Raw genomic sequence first — 11,550 nt, 5'->3', positions numbered from 1 at the left:
TTTGTTTTTGTTCGAGATTTAATTTGTTTTGTTATTTCTGACTCTACAGGTGTTCACATTGAATACTATGAAGAAGTAACAATTTGAATGATCTTCCTCCTTTTGATCTAAAGCCGAAAGACTCCTCTACAGGTTAAAGAGGGAGGTGAAAGCAAGAGCTAGAACTGTAGAGTTGGGCATTGTAGTCCAACCACAGCCAATCGAAATGGTAGAGAATGATGAGAGACCGGTGATTGAGGCTGCAAGGCCTAGTCTCGCGAACATGACTCGGGCTATCATGAAGCCTGGCATAACTAGGAACTTTGAGCTGAAACAATACATGGTGCAACTGATCTAATCCATAGGGCAATTTGTGGGTTTACCGAGTGAAGATCCACAGAGGCACATATAAAAAATTTTGGAGATTACGGATATATACAACTATTCGAACGTCCACAAGGACTATGTCAGACTCACCTTGTTTCCCTTTTCTCTATTGGGGGAAGCAAATGAATGGTTGAACAAAGAGCCAGCAAACTCAATCTGAACATGGGATGATCTAGCACGTAAATTCCTTATCAAATTCTTTCCCACAAAGAAAACAAAGTCATCGAGAAGACAAATTCTGGGGTTTCAACAAAAAGATGGCGAGACTCTACGTCAAGCCTGGAAGAGATATAAAAATCTACTCAGAGATTGCCCACATCATTATTAGACTGATGAAGTTTTGGGTCATACTTTTGTTGATGGGTTAGACGAAGCATCCAAGATGAATCTTGATTCGTCCTGTGGAGGTAGTTGCATGGCTAGGCCGTACACTGAAATCCAAATCCTGGTGAACAATTTTATGACTAACGATAACAACTGGAAAGGAGACGATAAACCAAGAAGGATGATAAAACATAAAGCATCAAGTACACTCAAAATGGATGAAGTGTCAGCCATGCGAGCATAAATTTCTAAGCTAACCAACCAAGTGGCTAAGATAGAAATGGGTCAAGGGCATCAAATGGAGCAGGTTTAGAGGATGGCCATATGTTGTGAAATTTGTGGAGATGGCCATATGAGTGATCAATGTTCGGTGGATCCTAAATCTGTTTATTATGTGGGCCAGCAAGGTAGAGGTCCAATGAACCAAAATAATCAATATGGGAACACCTATAATCCCAACTGGAGGAATCACCCGAATTTCTCATGGGGTAGGAACCAGACCACTCAGAATCAATACAAGCCTCAAGGGAACTATAATCAACCTCAAAAGCCACCTCAACGGGTAGAAGAAAGCACTAATGATATGTTGAAAAAGTTGTTGATTGACAACCAGCAACTTCGAATAGACAATCAGTAATTGAGGACTCGATTTTGAAATATAGAGAGGCAAATTGGGTAGTTGGCTACACAACAAAATACTAGACCTGCAGGGGCCCTGCCTAGTGATATAGATAAAAATCCTCAGGTAAATGATGTAACTTTGAGGAATGGCAGAGAATTAGAAGAAGTACCAAAAAGAAAGAAAGAAAATGTCACTCCTAAGGGTGAACCGATCCCCAAAACTGTGGGAGAAACTAGGAAAGAAACTGAAGAAAGTAAAAAAACTTTGATTTCAAGGCCACCACCTCATTTCCCACAAAGATTGAAAAAGAAAAATGATGATAGGATGTTCAAAATATTTCTTGATATTTTAAGCCAAATTCAATTGAATCTACCATTGGTTGATGTGCTACGTGAAATCCCAAAATATGCTAAGTACATCAAAGACATTATGGCTAAAAAATGGTTGACAGAGTTTGAAACAGTGGCACTTACTGAAGAGTGCACCTCGAGAATTCAAAGAAAGTTTCCGCAAAAGTTGAAGGATCCGGGGAGCTTCACCATACATGTTCGAATTGGTGAGGTGGATGTGGGACGAGCACTTTGTGATATGGGGGATAGCATAAATTTGATGCCTCTTTTAGTTTTTAGTCAATTGGGGTTGTGAGCCCCAATGCCAACCACAGTCATGTTGCAGCTTGCTAATAGATCTATTGTCCATCCCAAGGGGGTGATAGAAGATGTGCTACTACAAATTAGGCAATTTATTCTTCCAGTAGATTTCATTATACAAGACTATGAAACTGATGAACACGTCCCAATCATCTTGGGACGACCTCTCTTAGCCACCGTTGATGCTGTAATAAAAGTTCGTAAAGGAAAAATGATCCTCCGGGTTGATAATGTGGAAGCAGTTTTTAATGTGTACAGCGCAATTCAGCTGCCAAGTCACTATGAGGATCTAGCTATGATATCTATGATTGAAAATGAAGAAGAAAAAAATAATGTGGGTGCATATCTAGATGAATCTCTAGAGAAAACACTTATGTTGTTTGACAGCATTGACTTGGATGACGAGGTGAAGGAGATGGTGCATCATCTGGATGCATGTGCTTACATCAAAGGAATGATCAATTTTGAGCCACTAGATAGACCGACTAGGCCACCCACCAAGCTGTCTATTGAAGAAGCTACTAAATTGGAACTCAAGCCATTACCATCTCATCTTCATTATGCTTATTTGGGTGTTGATGAAACTTTACTTGTTGTATCCTCTGAGTTATATGTTTTGCAGGAAGAAAAGCTATTTCATGTGCTTAGAGAGCACAAGCGGGCGATTGGATGGACCATGACTGACATTTGTGGTATTAGCCCAGCATTTTGTATGCATAAAATTCTCATGGAGGATAGGCATAAACCGAGTGTGGAACACCAACGCTACTTGAATCAATTCATGAAGGAAGTGGTAAGAAAGGAATTCATAAAGTGGCTCGATACAAGTATTATCTTTCCCATATCTGTTAGCAAGTGGGTAAGTCCAGTACTGTGTGTGCCTAAAAAGGGTGGAATGACAGTGGTCATAAATGATAATAATGAATTAATTCCAACTAGGACTATCACAGGTTGGAGAATTTGCATTGACTACCGGAAATTGAACAATGCTACTAGAAATGATCACTCCCCCCTTCCCTTTATTGATCAGATGTTAGATAGGTTGGCCGGACAAGACTATTATTATTTTCTTGATGGATATTCCAGCTATAACCAGATATCAATATCACTAGAGGACCTAGAGAAGACCACCTTCACTTGTCCTTATGCATCTATGCTTTTAAGCGAATGCCATTTGGGTTGTGGAATGCACCTGTGACTTTCCAAAGGTGCATGATGGCAATCTTCACTGATATGGTAGAAACATTTGTTGAAGTATTTATGGATGATTTTTCAATCTTCGGACCATCTTTTGATGAATGCTTAACGAATTTGATAAATTGCTTGCCAGGTGTGAAGAGACGAACTTAGTGTTAAACTGGGAAAAGTGCCATTTTATGGTAAGAGAAGGAATTGTACTCGGGCACAAGGTGTCCAAAGATGGGTTGGAGGTAGATAAGGCAAAAGTCGATGCAATTGAAAAACTGCCGCCTCCAATCTCTGTCAAAGGAGTTAGAAGCTTTTTGGGACATGCATATTTTTATCGTAGATTGATTAAAAATTTCTCTAAGATTTCTGCTCCCTTGTGTGGGTTGCTTAAGAAGGATACGCCTTTCAAGTTTGATGAACATTGCTTGAAGACGTACGAGGAGTTGAAAAAGAGATTAGTGACTGCACCAATTATCACCGCCCCAGACTGGGGAGAACCTTTTGAGTTGATGTGTGATGCCAGTGACACGGCACTTGGAGTCGTATTGGGCCAGAGGAAAAATAAAGTGTTCCACTCAATTTACTACGCTAGAAAAACTCTAAATCCATCTTAGATAAATTACACAATCACAAAAAAAGAGTTGCCAACGGTAGTATAGGCGTTTGACAAATTTAAGGCCTACTTGGTGGGAACTAAAGTCATCGTCTACACAGACCATGCAGCCATCAGGTATTTGTTTGAGAAAAAGGGATGCTAAGCCTAGACTAATGGTTCTTCTTTTACAGGAATTTGACGTGGAAATCAAAGATCGAAAAGGGACAAAAAATCGCGCACATGTTGAGGAAGGGGGCAAAATTCAGGAAAGTTTTCCTGATGAGCAATTGCTAGCCATCACAGCTAGCACAGCCTCATAGTATGCTGACTATGTGAACTTCATAGTAAGTGGGGTGACTTCGTCAGAATTGTCTCCAGATGGTAAGAGAAAATTCATGCATGATGTTAGACTTCATCTACGGGATGAGTCATTTTTGTTTAAGCAGTGTGTAGATCAGCTGGTGCGCCGATGTGTTCTTGAGGAGGAGATGGAAGCAATTTTATATTATTGTCATGCATCATCGTATGTGGGGCACCATGGTGGAGACAAGAAGGCTACAAAGGTATTACAGTCGGGATTTTATTGGCCCAAGCTATTCAAGGATGCACAAACTTTTGTGAAAAGATGTGATAGGTACCAAAGGATGGGTACAATTTTGAGAAGGCATGAAACGCCATTGAAGGGCATACCTGAGGTCAAAATCTTCAATGTTTAGGGAATAGACTTCACCGTTTCCAGCATCAAATGGCCATCGGTACATCTTGGTTGCAGTTGACTATGTGTCAATGTGGGTTGAGGTTGTGGCTTTGCCTACGAATGATGCTAAGGTGGTGGTGAGCTTTGTGAAGAAAAATATTTTCACTAGATTTGGATCTCCGCGTGCTTTGATCAGTGATGGAGGTACTCACTTTTGTAACAAACTGTTGGGCAACCTCTTAGCTAAGTATGGGGTGAGACACAAAGTCGCAACTACTTATCATCCTCAAACCAGTGGTAAAGTAGAGGTCTCAAATAGGGAGGTGAAGCAAATTTTGGAGAAGACAGTGAGCGCAAGTAGGAAGGACTGGGCTAGAAACCTATATGACGCTCTATGGGCATATTGCACGGCATACAAAACTCCTATTGGCGATTTGCCGTACAGGTTGGTTTATGGAAAGGCTTGTCACTTGCATGTTGAGCTTGAGCACAAGGTATATTGGGCAATCAAGAAGCTCAACTTTGATATGGATCTAGATGGGGGAAAATGGATTTTGCAACTAAATGATCTTGAAGAGTTTCGACAGCACGCATATGAGAATGCAAAGTTGTATAAAGAGAAAACAAAGAGATGGCATGACAAACACATTTTGTGTCGTGAGTTTAAACCTGGTCAAGCCGTTCTATTGTTCAATTCAAGGTTGAACTCTTTCCTGGGAAGCTCAAGTCTAGATGGTCGGGTCCATTTGAAGTAGTGCGGGTTAGAAAGCATGGGGCTGTTGAGCAAAGGGATCCCAAAAACAATGGCACATTTTTAGTCAATAGGCAGAGAGTGAAACATTATTGGGGTGGTGGTGTTCGTCATCATAAAAATTTGATAGACTTGGTGGATGCATGAGGGAACGTGTTGCATCATGACGCGACGTTAAATCAGGCACTTGTTGGGAGGCAAGCCAATGTTTATCGCTTTCGTAGTTTAGTTTTTTTTTTTCTTTTTTGTTTTAGTTAGAGTAGATGAGAGTTTTTCTTATTTTCTTTGTAGTCATAGAAATCACAGGTAGGAATGGTGTGGGATGTGTATAATGAATATACTAAGTGCTCAGGTTGGTAGGGATGTTTAAAAAAAAATAGAAAATTCGAAAATCAGCGCCCAGGCCAGTGCCCCATGCTGCCTGTGGCAGACAAAACAGACGAATTTCTCCCTCCAGTGCTAGGCCTAGCATGATGCGCTGGGCTGGGGGGAAGGTTGTTATGGCTCATGACGGTGCTAACAAAGGAAAAGAAGTGGGGAAGTCCTCTACTACTGCTCCCCTCCTGAAAAGTGCAAGGAAGGTGAAGGGTCATCTCGGCAAGCCAAAGGGAAGCAGGTTGCCGATTGGTCAAGGAGGGCACCATCGGGACCACGGCCCAAATTGGATCTGGTTCGGGACGATGACATCCAGTGGTATCATAACTTTGAGCCATATAGGCGGTATGTCTCTGAAATAGGGATCACTGTGACCACCTTGGAGAAAAATGTTCCCGACGTGCTAGCCCGGTTAAGAAATATGAAAATGGACAAGTTCCTTGAGTGCCCGGGATATGCAAATTTGAGCATGGTAAGGGAGCTATATGCAAATTGGAATGAGCATCGGTTTCATGTCGTGGGTTTGAGGAAAGGAAGTGCCATTGGATAGGGCGTCATTATGCAAATTCTTAGGAGTGGATTGCCCTAACCCGAGGAGGCTGCAAAAGTTTGTCAAGTGCCCAAGCTACAAGGCTATTTGTCACACTCTATGTGGCGTTGATTCTAATGTAAAATGGACAAGGACTAAGGGTGATACACATCTAGAGATGATCCGCTTTGACTTCAATAAAACTGCCAAGGTATGGCAGAACTTTGTGCAAGCCAGACTGATGCTGGTGGAGCACAATAGTGAGTGCACTCGAGCCCGGGTGTGTTTGATATTTTTTTATGATTGGTGACTTGTCAATGTGGGTGAGATCATGTTATGAGAGATGGCTCGCACACGGTTTGGGCAGAAAATAAAAAGGTTCTTCTTTGGTAACCTGTTGTTGCAGTACATGCTCTATCGTGAGGTGCATGAGCACCCCGGTTATGATGAGGTGGTGGATGCACCAAAGGGATTGATGGACATTACCTCTTTGTTGGAGTCTACGTCCAAACTGAGCCAAGCTGCGCGAAATGAGCGAGATTAAAACTTCAACAGATATCTATATGGCTCCTTGAATTTGATAATGATCGAGTTGGGCGTGATAGATGAGGAGCGCATGCATCTACGCAATGATCTATCCAGTTCTTCAAAGGAAATGTTGGGGATTGTGCCTGGTAGTCCCATTCACCCATCGGAGGATGAGAACACCCACAAGGGCTCAGATGATGAGGATGATATTGATGTTGATGTCACGGGGCCAATGGCTTTGGTGCCCCTGGGAGCGGATGATGATGAGCTCGGAGCTTCGGCTGGTGGGCACTATGAGGATGAAGGATCCGAGTATGACTCCCATGGGTCAGCCTAGTAAGGAGTTGTTCTTTCCACCTTACTTTGTTCTGAATTCTTATATACATCAGGGATTATGCATAATATAAGTGTGGGGGGGGGGGGGAACTACTTTCTGAATTGTAATTGTATAAAACTATTTTTTTTATTAGTTTTTGTTTTAGAACTCGTAGTAGACATAGTCAAGTTTCTTCGAAAAAAAATCAGAAAATCTCGGACTTTTTCCGACGATGGATCTCTTGGACAGTGTTTTTGAGGGATTAAAGTCCGATTTAAAACACCAAAAAGATTTATTTTTTTTTAGGATAGTTAGGTAGTATCCCTTAGTTTTTCTTTGGGCACCGGTTTTTTCCAACGGTGCAGCTTGAACCGGGTATTTTGTTTTTATTTTTTTAGGAGTAGGATAGGAAGAAACAGTTGCTTTGAGATACCTATTGACATATTTGGTGCTGGCACATTAGGCTATGGCATGCACTCTATCTTCCTGTTATATTTGATTTGAATTGTGATGCCTAAGTAATATAAATAGCCTACTCCGTGACGCCTTTGCTAAGTTGTTTGACCTGTATATCACCTAGTGCATTATTGCTTAAAATTTTCCAACTATATGTGCTTGCTTGACTTGAGAGTTGAACATAACCGTCTTGACTGAGTCATGTGCAATGTGTGTGTGAGGATTTGTGTTATTATGTGTTATCCTATGTAGTCTAGAACTTGCCCCGTGAGTTAATCGAAGCGAAATCATTAAGTTGTGGTAGTCTAGGAGATGACGTAGGCGTTTGTTGCTTGATCATAGATGCGCTTGTCACTTACAAATAAAAGTTTCCTGTTGCTAGCCCCTTTGAGCATATAGACCTTTTCTTTGGCACCCACACTACAAGCCGTATCCCTATTTTGTTCTTAATTTGAGCTTGTTGAACCTTTATTTCCAAAGGCACTTAGGCGCTAAAAGAAGTAAGGTGAGAGATTTGGAAAGTAGCTTTCGAGTGGAACTATGGAAAGGCCCATAAGGTGCACTAAAGTTGTGAAAAATACCACTAGCCGATGAACCTTAATATATGGAGTGTGTGTAGAAAAAAGAGAGAAAAGAAAATTGCAAGGAAAAAAAATACAAATAATGTTGATAGTTGAAAAGAAAAAACGCACCTCCTAATCTTACTAATTCGTGCTAGTGGAGAAGTAGAAGTGCTTAATTGAAGAAAGGGCTATGTTTTGTATAGTTTGTGGCGAGTGAATTGGTTGAGAAGAAAATGTGCTCGATTCTTGAGTCTAGTGTATTAAAGTGCTTAGGAGGGTTAGTCACTATTCCTAAATGTATCCTACCTGTCTCTTAGCCTACATTACAACCCATAAAGTCCTAATTGATCCTAGGCTTGGCTAGCTTAGATTAGTAGAGATGTACACTACGGGCAAGCTTATGGTACGACCATGGGATGCACATTAATTCTCTATGAGAGTGAGTGAATTTTGTTCAATTGTGTGATGTCCTTAATTTATGTTCAAAGTCATATTTGAATGTGTGGACTATTTCTATATTCATTGTCTTGTTTGTTGGTGAGGGCACATGATCTCATGACGGATTGGTAATATTGTGAACTTCTCTTGTTGGGTGAGTGCGCGAGTTGGGGATGCTTAGTGGTAACGAGTCGGCTCTTGAGGTAGGGTGGTTATGGATAGGTTGTTTGAATTAGTTAAATTGAATGTTTATACTTGGTCATGTGTAAAACGGGGAGAATGTGAAATTCGTATGTTCATGCTTGATTGCCAGTATCGATCATAGTCCAAGGTATTGTGTATGATTGAAAAATTAAATCTCCTCCATGGTTGTGTGTACGTTGTTGGGGTGTATTTTATAGTTCCATTGCTCGAGGGAGAGCAAGAGTCTAAGTGTGGGGTGTTGATATTCGGCTTAAAGTATGTATATTTATATGCATATTGCTTTGAATTTTACTCATGTTTCGTAGATTTCGGATGTGTAATGTAATAATTTGTGCTAATACGTGGTATTTTTATGTGTAGGAATCATCCGATGGCAATGTGGGATGAAGGTGTGTGATTTAAAGCAAAAAGGGGACGAAATGGAAAAAGGGCCAGAAAGTAGCGCTCAGTCTCGCGTGCGGCGCTACATGTGGCGCAGAAGTCAGCCTATAAAATTTTCCAACGTCAAGGCTAGCGCCCCATGCTACCCTGGGCGCTGGTGACGGGAACTTGTCCTATTTCGTTCGGGACTTGGTTATTTCCACCCAAGAAGCCCCCAACTCGTATAAAGCAATCCTAAACATATTTTAGAGGGGGAGACGTCACAATGAGAGAGAAACACAAGTACGCAACATTCGGGAGCACGAAATTCATCGATTCTTCCGTCCTTCATCTAGTATTCGTAGCTTTTATGTTTAAAATAATATTTTGATTATTGTTATGAACATGAGTGGCTAAGAATCTCATTATTCTGGGTTTATGGGACGTTCTTGACTATTGTAATTTGATGGTTGATTATTTTTCTTGATTTTATCATATTAATTATTTTGTTTAATCTTGCACTTAATTATTCTATTGCGTAGTTAACAATAGAGTACTATCTAGGAATTTATAGTTGAACGCAAAAGTGGGAACTGCAGACTGCATATATGTAACACCCCGAAAATATTTCGAAGTGTTTTAAGACCATTAAGAAAATTGGCGGGTGCTAATAATATTAATTCGGGTATGAACAAGACAGATAATTTGAGTGATATCAATTGATGATGATAATATATGTATGATGTGCATTAAGAATGGTGTATGGTCTAAGAAGAGCCCTAAGGCTAAGTCAAGTTGAAAATTATATGATGGGATAAAATTTCAAGTGAGTTTGCACAAGATCTAACTTCAAACGAACATAACTCTCATGTTAGGACGAGTTATATGGTTTATAACATATCAATTAAAACCCATTGAATCTAGTTTCCAACTCTTCAAACCGTTCGTCATTTGGATATGTATACAGAAAGTTATGGCCATTTTACTGGACCTGTATCAGATGCACGGCCAAATCCGCGGCCGTGCATATTTGAGAGTTTCTGCCTCCAATCCATGGCCACGGAAGTGGGAACTCATTAAATAACCCCAAGGCAGGGAATTGATAGGGGTTAAGTCATTTTGGCCAAATCTGATATTTTTAGAGTGAGAAAGAGTGTGTCCTAGAGTGAGAAGGTGTTCTTCAACAAATTTTCCTCTCATTCTTGCTCAAATCTTTGGAGATTAACAAGGAAAACTCACTAGATCTTCATCCTAGAGGTAAGAATTTACACCCTAACCCTCAATTCCGAATTTTGTGTAAAAATGGATAATTAGCAAGATAATATCTGGGCATGAGGGTTGTTTATTTTACATGCATATGTTATCAAAGAGTGTAGGAAGATTGTTGAGCTAAAAATGGTAAAGATTGGGTTGTGGGATGATGGAATCCTCCATTAAAGGACCTTGAAACCTTAATGCATAGCTAGTGTTTGATAAAATGCTCAAATGAGCTAGAACCATGATCATCTTCCTAATTTTGGTTCAATTTATTATATTTCTAAAATAGATTGAAGTTGCTAAGAATTCCGGGACATTTAGAGTGTAAGGAAGCTCAAGTGAGGTATGTTGGCTAAACCCTTCTTTAAGAATTGGAATTCCCATTATCCTTGTAAATTCCGAGATGTTGATTATATATTGAGTATTCCGATAAGTTCTGTGATGAAGATATATGTTCAATCCGTGTTTCAAATGCTCTGATCATATTGCATTATAAATTGAGGATGTGTTCCAAACTACGGATTATATATCCACATGTTATAATTTCTAGTCATGATTTATGTGAAAGTTGTTATGCCATGTTGTGTAGAGATTGTAATTGTGATACACCTCCACCCGCATACATTGGAGTGAGGCGGCATGACCGCTTTTTGTGGGGATTATGATATAGAGATTGTGATTGTGATACACCTCCACCCGTATATATTGGGGTGAGGCGGCATGACCGCTTTGTGTGGGGATTATGGTATAGAGATTGTGATTGTGATACACCTCCACCCGCATACATTGGGGTGAGGCGGCATGACCGCTTTGTGTGGGGATTATGGTATAGAGATTGTGATTGTGATACACTTCCACCCGCATACATTGGGCTGAGGCGGCATGACTGCTTTGTGTGGGGATTATGGTATAGAGATTGTGATTGTGATACACCTCCACCCACATATATATTGGGATGAGGCGGCATGACTGCTTTGTGTAGGGATTATGGTATTGTGGGACTGCACCTCCACCCGCTTATATTTGGGCGAGGCGGTACGACCGCTTTGTGTATAGTTTTGGTATTGTTTTGGCACCACCACCCGCATACATTGGGGTGAGGTGGCATAGCCGCTTTGTGTAGGTTCTTGGTACTGTGGTTATACATCCACCCACATACATTGGGGTGAGGCGGCAGGGCTGCTTGATTAGAGTTATGATATTGTAGGTACACCCCCACCTACATACATCGGGTGAGGCGGCGGGGCCGCTTTGTGTGAATATGGTTACAGAGGATCTCATATTAAATGCTATAAATGTTATTGATAGCTTTTAATAAGCTTGCTATGGTT

General features: G+C 40.7%; 1 protein-coding gene and 1 non-coding gene across 2 annotated transcripts; one reads left to right on the top strand and one right to left on the bottom strand.

Moving 5' to 3' along the window:
- Positions 1-586: 586 nt before the first annotated feature.
- LOC117279286 (small nucleolar RNA R71) lies at positions 587-693 on the bottom strand. The gene has a single exon (XR_004509704.1). It is a non-coding gene; the product is annotated as a small nucleolar RNA R71 (small nucleolar RNA).
- Positions 694-1,006: 313 nt separating this feature from the next.
- LOC104106530 (uncharacterized) lies at positions 1,007-1,957 on the top strand. Its single transcript, XM_009615098.1, has 2 exons — positions 1,007-1,323; positions 1,465-1,957. Exons 1-2 carry the CDS (start codon positions 1,007-1,009, stop codon positions 1,955-1,957), a joined length of 810 nt encoding a protein of 269 aa, XP_009613393.1.
- The last annotated feature ends 9,593 nt before the right edge of the window (positions 1,958-11,550 follow it).

The sequence above is a fragment of the Nicotiana tomentosiformis genome, chromosome 6, assembly GCF_000390325.3.
Source record: "Nicotiana tomentosiformis chromosome 6, ASM39032v3, whole genome shotgun sequence".
Classification (NCBI taxonomy): domain Eukaryota; kingdom Viridiplantae; phylum Streptophyta; class Magnoliopsida; order Solanales; family Solanaceae; genus Nicotiana; species Nicotiana tomentosiformis.
Note: the sequence above shows the minus strand (reverse complement) of the source record. Positions and strands in the feature narration are given on the sequence as shown.

Coding starts and splice junctions, on each gene's coding strand:
- LOC104106530 (XM_009615098.1), top strand. CDS start 1,007: ATGGCCATATGTTGTGAAATTTGTGGAGATGGCCATATGAGTGATCAA. Junction 1,324..1,464: donor CAACTTCGAATAGACAATCA/GTAATTGAGGAC, acceptor GAGGAATGGCAG/AGAATTAGAAGAAGTACCAA.